We start from the raw sequence: 16,683 nt of genomic DNA on the forward strand, positions 1-16,683 counted from the left end.
AAGCAGCCTCTTATGGCACCTTGTCAAAAGGCTTCTGAAAATCCAAGTACACAACATTGACCAATTCTCCTTTGTCTATCCTGCTTGTTACTTCTTCAAAGAAATCCAATGGATTTCTCAAGCAAGATTTTCCATTGAGGAAACCATGCTGACTACAGCCTATTTTATCATGTGCCCCCAAGTATCCTGAAACAACATCCTTAATAATCAACTCCAGCATCTTCCCAGCCACTGAGGTCAGACTAACTGGTTTCCTTTCTTCTGCTTCTCTCCCTTCTTGAAGAGTGGAGTGACATTTGTAATTTTCCAGTCTTTCAGAACCATTCCAGAATCTTCTAGTGATTCATGGAAGATCATTGCTAGTGCCCCCACTATCTCTTGAGCCACCTCTTTCGGAACTTTGCGATATACACCACCTGGTCCAGGTGACTCATCTACTTTCAGAACTTTCAGTTTCCCAAGAACCTTCTTTCTAGTTATGGTAGCTCACGCACTTTATGCCCTCTGACATCTAGAACCTCCACCATACTGCTAGTATCTTCCACAGAGAAGACTGATGCAAAATACTTATTCAGTTCATCCACTATTTTGTCTTCTCCCATTACTATGCCTTCAGCATCATTTACCAACGGTCCAACATCCACTCTCACACAACTTCTACACTATGCATTGGAAGAATGTTTTGGTATCCTCTTTAATATTATTGGATGGCTTACTTTTGTATTCCTTCTTTACCTTCTTATGTTTACTTTCTGGGTGACCTTTTTAGCTGCATTTTGTTGGTTTTTAGAAGCCTACAAATCTTCTAACTTTCCACTAATCTTTGCTCTATTATATGCCCTCCCTTTGACTTTTATGTTGGCTTTGACTTCTCTTGTTAGCCATGTCTGTGCTATCTTTCATTTAGAATACTTCTCCCTCATTGGAATGTATATATCCTGTGCCTCCTGAATTGCTTCCAGAAATTCCAGCTATTGCAGCTCTGCCATCATCCCTGCCAGTGTTCTTTTCCAATCAATTCTGACCAACTTGTCTCTCATGTCTCTGTAATTCCCTTTACTCGACTGTAATGATACATCTGACTTAAGCTTCTCCTCAAATTTCAGGGTGAATTCGATCATATGATTACTTGCCCGTCGGGGTTCTTTTACCTTAAGTTCTCTAATTAATTCTGGTTCATTGCACAATACTATCAGGCACAGACGTAAGATTGGAAAGTATCAATTTATCAAAATATTCAGATTTTTAAAGCCATTTATTATGTAATACATAACTATTTCAAGGCCATTACTTCATAGAGTATTTCTACAAAGGAAACATGCCCTTTGACCGTCTGCATCTGTTCTGACCCATTTACACTCATCCTTCACAGATGCCATTTTATCTGTTTCCCTTATTCTATCTGATTTCCCCAGATACTCTTAATTTGCTTGGGATTAGGCAATTTGCAGCAGTTGATTAACCCACTAACCAGCATATCTTTGGGATGTGGATAGACCCAGAGGCACCAACTGAAAACCCATGCAGTCTTAGAGAGAACACGCAAATTCCACTCAAGCAGCATCTGTGGTCAGAATTTGTAACGAAGGCAGATTTACAACTTTGATGACCTCAGCCATGGCTCAGGTGTTCATCAGCACCTGGCTTGCTTGGTTTGGCAACCCATCAGGTATTTCCTCTGACCGTGGTCCTCAAGTTATTATCAGACCTCTGGGCTGTGATGATCCAGAATTTCAGCATTAGACTACGTCACACCACGACATATCACCCACATTCCAATGGTGTATGCAAGCAGGTTCACTGCTCCTTAAAGGCTGCTGTGAGGGCTTTCCTAATGGATAAATGATGGCAGGATAGTTTCCCATGGGTCTTGCTGGGGCTCAGAACATATTCAAAAGAGGACTTGCAGTTATCCGCAGCTGAGTTGTTATATGGGCTGCTGTTACGATTGCTAGGTGATTTTATTCCTGACACCATGACTGCCTGGTTGACCTCTCAGCACTGCACCCTCCTCAGTGAATTCAATTCCTTTGCACTGATTCCTAGCTCCTATCATGGTGTACATTATTTTTGGGTTCACATTGACCTACATTCTGCCTCGTTTGTTCTCATCCACTTTGATGCATACCAACGTCCCCTTAGGCTCCCTTAAGATGGCCTGTTCCGCGTTTTCGGATGGAAAGAAAAGAGTTTTATCATAGATAAAATGGGTAAACCTGGAAGTATTTCAATAGATTGTTTTAAACTGGCCCACCAAGATTTAGAGGATTCTGCAACCATACCCCTACCATCATGACATGACCACAAGTGCTGTGTCAATGCACCTCTGGACGAGCCAGAGGCAGATGCTCTTCTCCACCCATGGAACATAGGACCTGAGCCGCGCAGCTCATCCGAACTCCGAGCTCTGGACAGGCTCACGATGCCAACCTTAGTGAATTCTGGGGGGGGTGGGGGTGGTGGTGGGGTCCTGTGTAGGGTGATGTAATTTGTGTTTTTTTTTCTGAAGCATAAAATCCCTCACTTCCTTTTATTTGTGAAAACGTACAAAAGTGCCTTGTTATCAATCCTTAAGTTACATTTTAATGAGTTGAACCTATGTATCCTTGTCCATTTCCCACAGGCTAACTTAACAGAATATTCCCATTAATTTGTTCTGTCTAAATTATGTTCCTTAAAGAAATCTTGGGTGAAATTCAGTTTTACAGGGATGCAAGAAAGGTAGTTTCAGTCAAGACTAAACTCTTTTTTAAATGTTAGTTGCCTGTGGAAATTTGGATGGCAGCCGCAATTAATGTCATTGAGTTGCAATTTCAGTTTAGCTTTGACCCTATGTGCCAAATCCTGGCACAGAATAATTTATATTCCTCAAGGTTAATTATTGGCTTAAATTAGAGTACTCCAGTTTTAGAAACTTTGACTTGTGGTATTAATCTTTCAGAAGTAAATTACCACCTAAATGAGAGGTACTTTCTTTGGAAGAGGCAGCAGATATTTGTGTGATATCTATTGGATAGAGTTTTGTGCAAGTAGTTAATTTTGTTCTGAATATGTTTGTTTGAAATCTTTATCCCCTTCCCATCTACCTCTAACTACCAGAGTTTCGCAACCTGGGGTCCATGGACCCCTCAGTTAATAGTAGGGTTTCATGTCTTTAAAGATGTTGGGAACCCCAGCACAAGTCTGACTTCCAATACTCCTCACATTAAATTCTTATGCTAGTATCAGAAAGGTCTAATACTGTCAGAGTATAATACTCTGTTGTAACTTCTACAATGTTATTCCACGATCAGCAAAAGATTCAGAATTGCAGTAGTTATAGGTAACTTTATTAATTGATAATTTTTAGTAAGTGTCTATTGATAAGTAATAGAGGTTTTTTACCAATTGCTCATCATAGCTTTTTTAAAATATAAAATGAAACGAACTGACAGAACTAACCTAATTATGTTTCTAAATGTTATAATCAGGATCATTTTCATGTAATATTTTAAATGTCAGTCCATGAAATGGTTATTTTCAATTTATTTCACTTTCACAGGTTCAGTTACTTGTGCTCCTGACCTGTTCCAATGTCCCAATACACACATTTGTCTCCCAAAACATTGGCTGTGTGATGGGGATAAAGACTGTCCAGATGGAAGCGATGAACTTTCTACAGCTGGTTGCAGTAAGTAATGTTGGTCAGTTAAGGCAAAAGAAGTTGAACAGTTGTGAACTTGGACTGATGGTTCACAGAATGTTAACCAATGAAATCATTTCACTACATTGTCCAAAAGGACCAAGTGAATGGTTTACTGCAGCTTGTTGTGTCTATACGTCATTGATCTGAAGTATTGTCTTCTCTCTCTAAGGTCACTGTTCTACTATATAACTTTAACAATTTTTGATTTCCTTTCCGATTATCAGATTTTGGATTATTTTGCTTTTGCGATTCATATGTTAAGGTTCAATGCTGTGTAACATAGTGTAAAATGTTGCTTCAGTGGAATTCTGATTCAAAAATGACTCTGTAATTAGTTGATCAGTAAACCATGATGACAATTACAAGGTATTTGATGGATGATTTATGTTTTTGATTTTTACACAGGAGAGCTTTGGGTTATAAATTTACAGTCCATGGAGTCGAATTTTTACCTGTTGCCTGGGTGTAAAGGTTGCATAGTGTGTAAGCTGTACCTAGTAGAAGCCATAAAAACAATGGAAATGAAAATCTGACTGCTCCCTTACAGACAGCAGATCTTTAATGTTTCCTTCAGGAGACCCAATATTTCTCTCTTGTCATGGATTAATTAGATACTTTCATCTTGTTTTCCTCTGAGCCCAATCTAAGCATATTAATAGTTTCACAAACCAAGCCAGAGCTATCAAAGTTAAGCCTGACACAGAAATTTATGAGCTAGCATTATGCTAGTATGTCTGTGATAATATGATGCCTTCATATTGCCTAGCACAGAATTACTGCTCAGTTATTGAACACATCTTATGAAATGACAAACTCTTAAAACATTATAGGAGAAATGTGGTAGAAGTACCAGGTGGGACAGGTTTTCTAACACTTTCTGAACTGGGCTTCTACATAGAGTATACAAGTGTGTTTGGGAAAGGTCAGATCATAGTCTTTTTATCTCAACTGTAAAATAGCATTTCCTACTATAGCATATTTCCTCTGTATTGAATTAATTTATGAGGTGAAATGTCTGTTGAATTGAAGCTTCACTATAACTAACTTCAAGACTCTGAAAAGGACCAATGTTAAAAGTTAATGTCATTTGAGCATTTTTTTTGCTATGTTACAAGATTATCTTGTCATATTTGTGAACAGAAATAATTAAAATACATTTTGTCACAAAATAAAGTATGATGAATCTGAGGGAGTCATATACTGTTTTTGGTGCTCCCAATGTGGCCTCCTGTATATCAGTGAGACTTGATGTAGATTGGGAGACCACTTCACTGAGCATCTACATTCCATTTGCCAAAAGAGGCAGGATCTCCCTGTGGCCACCAATTTTAATTCTACTTCCCATTCCCATTCTGATATGTCAATCCATGGCCTCCTCTACTGTCATGATGAGGCCACAATCAGGTTGGAGGAGCAACATCTTATATTCTGTCTGGGTAGCTTTCAACCCGATGGCATGAACATTGATTTCTCAAATTGCAACCCCTCCCCACCCCATCACTATTCCCCATCTCCTTTTCCCATTTTCACCATATCTCCTTGCCTGCCCATCACCTTCTCTGGTGCTCCTCCGCCCTTTTCCTTCTTCCGTAGCCTTCTGTCCTCTCCTATTAGATTCGCCCTTCTCCAGCCCTGTATCGCTTTCACAAATCAACTTCCCAGCTCTTTACTTCACCCTCTCCCCCTCCTGGTTTCACCTTTCACCTTTCACCTTGTGTTTCTCCCTCCCCTCCCCCAATCGTTTAACTCTCCTCATCTTTTTTTCTCCAGTTCTGCTGAAGGGTCTTGGCCTGAAACATCAACTGTACTCTTTTCCATAGATGCTGCCTGGCCTGCTGTGTACCTCCCACATTTTGTGTGTTGCTTGGATTTTCAGCATCTGCAGACTTTCTCTTGTTTATGATAAATCATTTTTGTCTTGGATGAAATAATGTTATATAGTAACTAATAATTTTGGCCTTGTTAATGGAGGCCTTCTTCTAAAATTCTTCAAGTTGTATAATAGCCACTGTATATACTTATCAATATTAATTTTATCTGTTGTTTCTCATTATTCCAGCACATAATAGCACTTGTGATAACAAGGCTTTCAGGTGTAAAAACACATTATGCATTCCACAATATTTTATGTGTGATCATGATGATGATTGTGGAGATGGATCTGATGAATTTCCAGAGTGTGGTAGGTACAATTTTTTAAAATACAAAATGCTAGTGTAATATTGTGAAATGGGCTAGTTTTTCTAACTAATATGAATATTGTTGTTACCTGATGTATTTAGGGATCAGTTATTTCCATAAGTAATCTTACTGAAATTCACGCTTACCATCTTCTGCATCCTTTTGGCTCTCAGGCAAAGATTAATATGTTTTACTTGAGCAGCTGATTGGATTGCAAACTCAGATTAAGAACATACGACAAAATGTTGGCTCATTTTTCTCAGTTGAATGTTTGCATTGAAGTGGCAGTTCCCCTAACAAAGCCTATAATCTATAAATTGGAGGAAAATATTTTAATGGAACAACATTGTGGGCTAAATATACTTCTATCCCCCATCAGGAAGGTCTCAAAGCTCTACGCTTCTTTTTGGATTCCAGACCTAATCAGTTCCCCTCTACCACCACTCTGCTCCGTCTAGCGGAATTAGTCCTTACTCTTAATAATTTCTCCTTTTGCTCCTCCCATTTCCTCCAAACTAAAGGTGTAGCTATGGGCACCCGTATGGGTCCTAGCTATGCCTGCCTTTTTGTTGGGTTTGTGGAACAATCTATGTTCCGTGCCTATTCTGGTATCTGTCCCCCACTTTTCCTTTGCTATATCGACGACTACATTGGCGCTGCTTCCTGCACGCATGCAGAACTCGTTGACTTTATTAACTTTGCCTCCAACTTTCACCCTGCCCTCAAGTTTACCTGGTCTATTTCCGACACCTCCCTCCCCTTTCTAGATCTTTCTGTCTCTGTCTCTGGAGACAGCTTATCCACTGATATCTACTATAAGCCTACTGACTCTCACAGCTATCTGGACTATTCCTCTTCTCACCCTGTCTCTTGCAAAAACGCCATCCCCTTCTCGCAATTCCTCCGTCTGCTCTCAGGATGAGGCTTTTCATTCTAGGACGAGGGAGATGTCTTCATTTTTTAAAGAAAGGGGCTTCCCTTCCTCCACTATCAACTCTGCTCTTAAACGCATCTCCTCCATTTCACGTACATCTGCTCTCACTCCATCCTCCCACCACCCCACTAGGAATAGGGTTCCCCTGGTCCTCACCTACCACCCCACCAGCCTCCGGGTCCAACATATTATTCTCCGTAACTTCCGCCACCTCCAACGGGATCCCACCACTAAGCACATCTTTCCCTCCCCCCCCCTCTGCATTCCGCAGGGATCGCTCCCTACACAACTCCCTTGTCCATTCGTCCCCCCCATCCCTCCCCACTGATCTCCCTCCTGGCACTTATCCGTGTAAGCGGAACAAGTGCTACACATGCCCTTACACTTCCTCCCTTACCACCATTCAGGGCCCCAAACAGTCCTTCCAGGTGAGGCATCACTTCACCTGTGAGTCGACTGGGGTGATATACTGCGTCCGGTGCTCCCGATGTGGCCTTTTATATATTGGTGAGACCCGACGCAGACTGGGAGACCGCTTTGCTGAACATCTACGCTCTGTCCGCCAGAGAAAGCAGGATCTCCCAGTGGCCACACATTTTAATTCCACATCCCATTCCCATTCTGACATGTCTATCCACGGCCTCCTCTACTGTAAAGATGAAGCCACACTCAGGTTGGAGGAACAACACCTTATATTCCGTCTGGGTAGCCTCCAACCTGATGGCATGAACATTGACTTCTCTAACTTCCGCTAGGCCCCACCTCCCCCTCGTACCCCAGCTGTTACTCATTTTTATGCACACATTCTTTCTCTCACTCTCCTTTTTCTCCCTCTGTCCCTCTGAATATACCTCTTGCCCATCCTCTGGGTCACCCCCCCCTCCCGTCTTTCTCCCTAGGCCTCCTGTCCCATGATCCTCTCGTATCCCCTTTTGCCTATCACCTGTCCAGCTCTCGGCTCTATCCCTCCCCCTCCTGTCTTCTCCTATCATTTTGCATCTCCCCCTCCCCCTCCAGCTTTCAAATCCCTTACTCACTCTTCCTTCAGTTAGTCCTGACGAAGGGTCTCGGCCTGAAACGTTGACTGCGCCTCTTCCTATAGATGCTGCTTGGCCTGCTGCGTTCACCAGCAACTTTGATGTGTGTGGCTTGTCCTTTGTTGTACTGTTCTGTGTTCTATGTCACTCTATGTCCCTGCTGTCCCACTTTCCAACTCTCTTTGCACTCATGGCTGCGTAGCTAAGCACAGCTCAATCACCAACTATAAATTCATGGATAACAACATTGTTGTTAGTGGAATCTCAGATGGCAATGTAGTTTACAGGATCAAAATAGATAGGCTAGTTTAGTGATGTCACAACAATAACTTTGCTCTTCATGATCTTCAAGAAGGGGAAGTCAGGAGGACACAGCTGTACTCATTGAAGGGTGAACAGTGGAAAGACTGAGCAGTTTCAAGTTTCTGGGCATCAGCATCAGAATCTATCCTTGACCCAGCACATTGAGCTAATCATGCGGTAGGCACACCAGCTGCTCTAGTTCATTAGGAGTTTGAGGAGATTTGGTATGCTGCCAAAGACTCTTACAAATTTCTGTAGGTATCCGATGGAGAGCATTGCATCAGAGCCTGAAGCATTGTGGGGCCTGCTGTGCACAGGATCACAGAGGCTACAGAGGGTTATAAACTCATCATGGGCACAACCCAACCCATCACTGAGGATGTCTTCAAGAGGTGGTGCCTCAGGAAGGCGGCATCCGTTATTAATGACCCTCACCATCCACAACAAGCCTTATTCCTGTTACTACCATCAGAGTGGAGGTAGAGGAGACTGAAAACCCATACTCAATGATTTAAGAATAGTTTCTTTCCTTCTGCCATCAGATTTCAGAACGGTACATGAACCCATGAATACTCCTCATTATTCTTGTTTTTTATTTGCACTATTTATTATTTTTTTGTAATTCATAATAAATTTTATGTATTTGCACTGCACTTCTGCTACAAATCAAGACATTTCATGTCATATGTCAGTCATAATTCTGATTCTGAGATCAAAGATCAGAGATCTTTCAACTCTATTACTTTAAAAAAATGTTGACAGTGCAGCATACATGCATGCCCAGTATGACAGTAACTATTATAATCTTTTTTTTACATTTTGAAAGTTTATTAATTGTTTTATGAAGCTAGTTCAAACAACTGGATATAAACAAAGTTAAATAATAATCAGTATTTGTGCAAATAAAACATGCTCAGTAAACAGTTACAAGACTCTTGGATAAACGCGTAGATAATAGATTTATCAGGATGCTATGATGCTACCTGGATTAGAGATTATGTCTAATAATCAATGGTTGAGTAAGCTTAGGGCTTTTCTCTATGAGAATCAAAGGCGGATGAGGGAAGACTTGATAGAGGTATATAAGGTGACAAGAGGCATAGATGGAGTGGACAGCCAGTGTGGCAATAGCTAATGCAACGTTAGGGAACTGGAGCCACAGCTCGATGACCTTCATCTGGTCAAGGAGAGTGAGGAGGTGATGGAGAGGAGTTACAGGCAGGTGGTCGCACTGGGGCCACAGGTGACAGACAAGTGGGTCACAGTTAGGAGGGGGAAGAGGAAGAGTCAGGTAATAGAGAGTACCCCGGTGGCTGTGCCCCTTGACAATAGGTACTCCTGTTTGAGTACTGTTGGGGGGGACAGCTTACCCAGAGTAGCAACAATGGCCATGCCTCTGGCACAGAGTCCGGCCCTGTAGCTCAGAAGGGTAGGGAAAGGAAGAGGAGGGCAGTAGTAATAGGGGACTCGATAGTTAGGGGGTCAGATAGGCGATTCTGTGGACGCAGTCCAGAGACCCGGATGGTAGTTTGCCTCCCTGGTGCTGGGGTCCGGGATGCTTCTGATCACGTCCAAGATATCCTGAAATGGGAGGAAGAAGAACCAGAGGTCGTGGTACATATAGGTACCAATGACATAGGTAGGAAAAGGGTTGAGGTTCTGAAAGGAGAATATAGGGAGTTAGGAAGGGAGTTGAGAAAAAGGACCGCAAGGTAGTATTCTCAGGATTACTGCCTGTGCTACGCAACAGTGAGAGTAGGAATGCTGTGAGGTGGAGGATAAATGCGTGGCTGAGGGATTGCAGCAGGGGGCAGGGGTTCAAGTTTTTGGATTATTAGGACCTCTTTTGGCGCAGGTGTGACCTGTATAAAAAGGACAGGTTACACTTAAATCCTAGGGGGACCAATATCCTGGCGGGAAGAGTTGCAGGGGCTGCTGAGGTGACTTCAAACTAGAATGGTTGGGGGAGTAGGAATCAAATTAAAGAGACTCAGAGAGAGGAGATTACAAATAGAGAAAGCTAGTAGACAGTGTGCGAGGGAGGATAGGCAGGGGACAGAGGTCAGGAGCACTCAGACCAAAGATGTAGGGGACAAGGAAGAAAAAGATAACAAAGTTGTTTCCTCCATTAGGGATAAACAGAGAGTGGGAGGTGGAGAGTTTCTTAAATGCATCTATTTTAATGCTAGTAGCATTATAAGAAAGGTGGATGAGCTTAGAACATGGATTGATACCTGGAAATATGATGTTGTAGCTATCAGTGAGACGTGGTTGCAGGAGGGATGTGATTGGCAACTAAATATTCCAGGATTTTGTTGCTTCAGGTGTGATAGAATAGGAGGGGCAAGAGGGGGAGGTGTTGCATTGCTTGTCAGAGAAAATATAACAGCGGTGCTCTGGCAGGATAGATTAGTGGACTTGTCCAGGGAGGCTATTTGGGTGGAATGAGGAATAGCAAAGGTGCTGTGACGCTTATAGGGGTGTATTATAGACCACCTAATGGGGACCAAGAACTGGAGGAGGAAATTTGTAAGGAGATAGCAGATATTTGTAGTAAGCACAAGATTGTGATTGTGGGAGATTTTAATTTTCCACACATAGACTGGGAAGCCCATTCTGTAAAAAGGCTGGATGGTTTGGAGTTTGTCAAATGTGTGCAAGATAGTTTTTTGCAGCAATACATAGAGGTACCAACGAGAGAAGGGGAAGTGTTGGATCTCCTGTTAGGGAATGAGATAGGGCAGGTGACGGAGGTATGTGTTGGGGAGCACTTCGGGTCCAGTGATCATAATACCATTAGTTTCAATATAATTATGGAGAAGGATAGGACTGGACCCAGGGTTGAGATTTATGATTGGAGAAAGGCTAACTTTGAGGAGATGCAAAAGGATTTAGAAGGAGTGGATTGGGACAATTTGTTTAATGGGAAGGATATAATGGAGAAATGGAGGTCATTTAAAGGTGAAATTTTGAGGGTACAGGATCTTTATGTTCCTGTTAGGTTGAAAGGAAACATTAAAAGTTCGAAGGAGCCATGGTTTTCAAGGGATATAGGAAACTTGGTTCGGAAAAAGAGAGGGATCTACAATAAATATAGGCAGCTTGGAGTTAATGAGGTGCTCGAGGAATATAAAGAATGTAAAAAGAATCTTAAGAAAGAAATTAGAAAAGCTAAAGGAAGACATGAGGCTGCTTTAGCAAGTAAATCCAAAGGGTTTCTACAGTTATATTAATAGCAAGAGGATAGCGAGGGATAAAATTGGACCCTTAGAGAATCAGAGTGGATGGCTATGTGCGGAGCCAAAAGAGATGGGGGAGATTTGGAACAATTTCTTTTCTTCGGTATTCACTAAGGAGAAGGATATCGAATTGTGTAAGGTAAAGGAAACAAGAAGGGTAGTTATGAAAAGTATGACGATTAAAGAAGAAGAAATACTGGCGCTTTTAAGGAATATAAAATTGGATAAGTCTCCGGGTCTGGACAAGATATTCCCTAGGACCCTGAGGGAAGTTAGTGTGGAAATAACAGGGGCTCTGACAGAAATATTTCAAATGTCATTAGAAACGGAGATGGTGCCAGAGGATTGGCATATTGCTCATGTGGTTCCATTGTTTAAAAAGGGTTCTAAGAGTAAACCTAGCAATTATCGGCCTGTGAGTTTGACGTCAGTGGTGGATAAATGGATGGAAAGTATTCTTAGAGATGGTATATATAATTATCTGGATAGACAGGGTCTGATTAGGAACAGTCAACATGGATTTGTGCGTGGAAGGTCATGTTTGACAAATATTATTGAATTTTTTGATGAGGTTACTAGGAAAGTTGACGAGGGTAAAGCGGTGGATGTTGTCTATATGGACTTCAGTAAGGCCTTTGACAAGGTTCCACACAGAAGGTTAATTAGGAAGTTTGAATCATTAGGCTTTAATATCGAAGTAGTAAAATGGATTCAGCAGTGGCTGGATGGGAGATGCCAGAGAGTAGTGGTGGATAACTGTGTGTCAGCTTGGAGGACGGTGTTTAGTGGTTTGCCACAGGGATCTGTACTGGGTCCAATGTTGTTTGTCATATATATTAATGATCTGGATGATGGGGTGGAAAATTGGATTAGTAAGTGTGCAGATGGTACTAAGATAGGTGGCGTTGTAGATAATGAAATAGGTTTCCAAAGCTTGCAGAGAGATTTAGGCCAGTTAGAAGAGTGGGCTGAAAGATGGCAGATGGAGTTTAATGCTGAAAAATGTGAGGTGCTACATTTTGGTAGGACTAATCAAAATAGGACATACATGATAAATGGTAGGGCATTGAAGAATGCTGTAGAACAGAGAGATCTAGGAATAATGGTGTACAGTTCCCTGAAGGTGGAATCTCATGTGGATAGGGTGGTGAAGAAAGCTTTTGGTATGCTGGCCTTTATAAATCAAAGCATTGAGTATAGGAGTTGGGATGTAATGTTGAAATTGTAGAAGGCATTGGTAAGGCCAAATTTGGAGTATTGTGTACAGTTCTGGTCACCGAATTATAGGAAAGATGTCAATAAAATTGACAGAGTACAGAGGAGATTTACTAAAATGTTGCCTGGGTTTCATCTCCTAAGGTACAGAGAAAGGTTGAACAAGTTGGGTATCTATTCTTTGGAGCATAGAAGGTTGAGGGGGGATTTGATAGGGGTGTTTAAAATTATGGTGGGGATTGATAGAGTTGACGTGGATAGGCTTTTTCCATTGAGAATGGGTGAGATTCAAACAAGAGGACATGAGTTGAGAGTTAAAGGGCAAAAGTTTAGGGGTAACATGAGGGGGAACTTCTTTACTCAGAGAGTGGTAGCTGTGTGGAACGAGCTTCCAGCAGAAGTGGTTAAGGCAGGTTCGATGTTGTCATTTAAAGTTAAATTGGATAGATATATGGATAGGAAAGGAATGGAGGGTTATGGGCCGAGTGCAGGTCAGTGGGACTAGGTGAGAGTAAGAGTTCGGCATGGACTAGAAGGGCTGAGATGGCCTGTTTCCGTGCTGTAATTGTTTTATGGTTATATGCAAGAGGACACATTTCTCAAGTGACTGGAGGAAAGTGTAGTGGGCATGCCATAAGTGGTGTTTTATTTTCACAGAAAGTGGTGAGTGAATGGAAGGCTCTACCACTGGTGATGGTAGGGGCAGATACATTAGAGGCATTTAAGAGAATGTTAGGTAGACACATGGATGAAAGAGAAATGGAGGGCTACATGGGAGGGAAGTGTTAGATTGCTCTTGGAGTGGGTTAAAATGTTAGCACAACATTATGGGCCAAAGGGCCAGTACTGTGCTGCAATGATCTATGGCCTTGTTCATATGAGATTCCCTTTGTCATACCTATCCCTCTCCACCCCCCCCATCCCCTCCCCCAGTGCAGTTTAACTTACTTTCTCTCTCATATTTCTGGTTTAGAACTTTACATCTGAAACTTTAACTCTGTATCCTTTAGCTCAGCTGTTGACTGGCCTCGTTCTGTGATTATAGTGTTCTTGTTTTCATTTCAATTTCAAGTAAATTTGGAGTATTTCAAAATTAATATTCCTCTTTTACCATTGTCAAATTATTAGACTTTTAAAAATTAAATGTTCTCTCAACAACTTATAACTTTTTCTTGTATCAAGGAAATGTTATTGGGATTCTGTATGTTTTCCCCTCAAGGAAGCAACAAACAACTTTGGCCTAGTAAATACACACTCTGGTAGTATTTGATTCTATTTCATCTGAACATCATTCCAGAATTCCTGAGAAAGGAAATTATGCTTCTTTCTGACTCATATAAGAAAAAACATCTTGGAGCTGAACATACAAAGAGCAGTTGGAATAGATTCCATGCTCACCTGATCTTAGTGAATTCTTTGAAAGTATAAGAGAAGGAGTGAAACGTGCTCTGCAATTGATGTAATGCCTCAGTTCCTCTTGAGTTGGAAACCCACATACATCTGGATCTGCAAAGACTGAAATTATGGGGCCAAATGGTCCTAGATCACAACTCTAATCAGTGACAGGAACTTAATGGATATCATAATTCAATGACGAAAATGAACCCTCTGCTACAAAACTCTTCAGGAAACATTTGACAGCCGCAAGGGCTCAGCTTTGCTAAGTGTCAACTAAATTATTAAAACAGTTTAGGTCAATAAATAAAGCATATTAAACACTTGAGACACTTTTAAATAATTCAAAGAATTAAGCAAATCACTGAAAGTTAAAATGTTATTTGTCTTATGCCAAAGGAACCTAAAAACTAGAAGTATAAAAATAATATTTTGCAATCATATTTGTATTTTCATAAGTATTTTTATAAGCTACCGATCTATGCAGCTCAGTTAATGTTGTAATACATCCCAAGATGCTTCATAGACATAACCAATGTATTCTTTCATAACTTAAGACCATCAATTTTATAATATTTATCTTCTCTCATAATCCAAACGTTTTCTCATGAAGATGAAAACAGAATTTATGATGGCATTTTTTTTCCAAGTTGCATTTCTTGATGCTTGTATAGATGACACAGCTTCATGCCATGGAAAATTGTAACACTATTAACTGAAGTTGCTCGCTAACCTTTGGTGATTTGTGCCCCTAGATCAAACTAAATTTCATTTGGATGTAATTTCTCTCTGTTTAAATAAAAAATCTCACTTTTGATTATCCTTATTGAATGCATAAATATAACACTTTCTTACATTGAACTTTATTTGCCAAGCTTTCACTTATTCACTCAACTTACCTTTATCCTGTTATAGTATCTGGATATTCTTCGTCCAACATGCTCTCCTACCTATTCAAGCATCAGTGAACTTATGGTGGCAATCCTGGTGCAATATTTCAGATTTGTTATAAATATTTCTTGCCTTATTTAATAAAATATTATCTTTATTTCTGTAGTGTATAAGTAATTTTGTTTAATTGGATTTTTAGAGTACAAAACTTGTGAACAAAATGAGTTTCATTGTGCCGATGGAAGATGTCTTATCAATGCTGCTTGGGAATGTGATGGGGATTTTGACTGTCTTGACCATTCGGATGAAGCACCCAAAAATCTCAAATGCTCAGGAGCAGGTAGAGTATTTTAAGTCCAATGTTTTATTGTTTGTAATCAATGACTATTGGGTCAAGCTTGTCTGAAGAGTCCTGTCATACGTGGATCACACAGCATGTAATAATCAGCATAAAGTCAAGATTGAGCTATGAATGTTAGGACAAATATAGTAAATGCAAATCTTTCATAGGTATGTACCAGTAGGCAGAGTAAGCAATACGTGTTTCTTCAATTAATTGAATGGAGAGTTCTTCCTGTAAAATATAATATCTAAATGGAAATCTAAATTAGCATTTTTAATTGTTTCACAAATCTACTAATGAAAACAGACTGAACAGGTAAAAGAAATAATGAGTTTAGTCAGCATTTGATGAGATATCAAAAGAAAGTAAAAGATTAAATGAGAAATCCATTCATAAATAAATTCTAAAGACATGAATCTCATACTTGTAAAGTGAAATATTCATTGGCAGTGGGATTGCTTTGTTGTAATTGAGACTTATTATTTTCAAAGGTACAGAGGTTCATTTATTATCAAAGTATGTATGTATTATACAACTCTGAGATTCTTCTGCTCCAGATAGTCATGAAACAAAGAAAACAATGGAAGTCAGTTCAAAGAAAAACAGCAAGCCCATCTCCCTACACAACAAAAAAAAACAGCAACATGACTATTAACCCGTCCCCAAACCCCACCCTCCCACACATGAAACACAGCAATAACCTCGGCACTCAAATCCCCCTCTCTCACAAAAAAATACTAACATAAACACAACAAGAACATCGACCTCCAAACCTCTCCTCCCTTGCACAAAAAAGCAATGAGAAAGAATGGGTGATAGCACAGAATATAAAAACCGAAATATTGAAGAACACCATAAATGCAGAATCTCAATAACATCCTCGACAGTGAAAGAGAGAGACCCTATTCGAACGCAAAGTCTACCCTCCAGGTGCAGTGATACACCACAGAGGCTCCGCTTCTGGCAGCAGAGCAATCGCATCAGTTATCAAAAGGCAGGAAGTCAGCGCTGAATCTATGCTTGCCTTCACACTTTCCTTGATGTTTCAATCTTCCTCATCGGCAAATAATGGAAGCTTTAATTGGTGAAATGGAATCAAACATCAGCTCGCATCTTTTCTCGTAGTTTCTTCACTTCAAGGCTTGTGCTCGCCTTTCAGAATCTTCTTGGAGGCATGAAAGCTCTGGACCATTCAATTGGTCTCCAAACTGTAATTCGCAGGCTGTAACAGTTCCAGAAACACATTTAAGATGAAAAACAGTTGTAAAAGAAGTGAAATAAACAGTTTTGTGAGGGAGTGTTGTACACAGCCATCCACTACATAATGTACTGGTTGGGCACAGGAGTACATTCAGCCAGAGACTCATTCCACCGAGATGCAACACAGAGCGTCATAGGAAGTCATTCCTACCTGTGGCCATCAAACTTTACAACTCCTCCCTTGGAGGGTCAGACACCCT

At 40.7% G+C, this 16,683-nt stretch overlaps 1 protein-coding gene across 3 annotated transcripts in view; it reads left to right on the forward strand.

Moving 5' to 3' along the window:
* Positions 1-16,683, forward strand: part of LOC134346855 (low-density lipoprotein receptor-related protein 1-like) — a 2,119,020-nt gene that overhangs the window by 1,830,985 nt on the left and 271,352 nt on the right. For all 3 annotated transcript variants that reach the window (XM_063048628.1, XM_063048629.1, XM_063048630.1), the window contains 3 exons: positions 3,542-3,670; positions 5,745-5,867; positions 15,080-15,220. In XM_063048628.1, coding sequence (XP_062904698.1) covers positions 3,542-3,670; positions 5,745-5,867; positions 15,080-15,220 — 393 coding nt within the window. The remainder of the gene's footprint in view (positions 1-3,541; positions 3,671-5,744; positions 5,868-15,079; positions 15,221-16,683) is intronic.

The sequence above is a fragment of the Mobula hypostoma genome, chromosome 5 (genome assembly GCF_963921235.1).
Source record: "Mobula hypostoma chromosome 5, sMobHyp1.1, whole genome shotgun sequence".
Lineage (NCBI taxonomy): Eukaryota > Metazoa > Chordata > Chondrichthyes > Myliobatiformes > Myliobatidae > Mobula > Mobula hypostoma.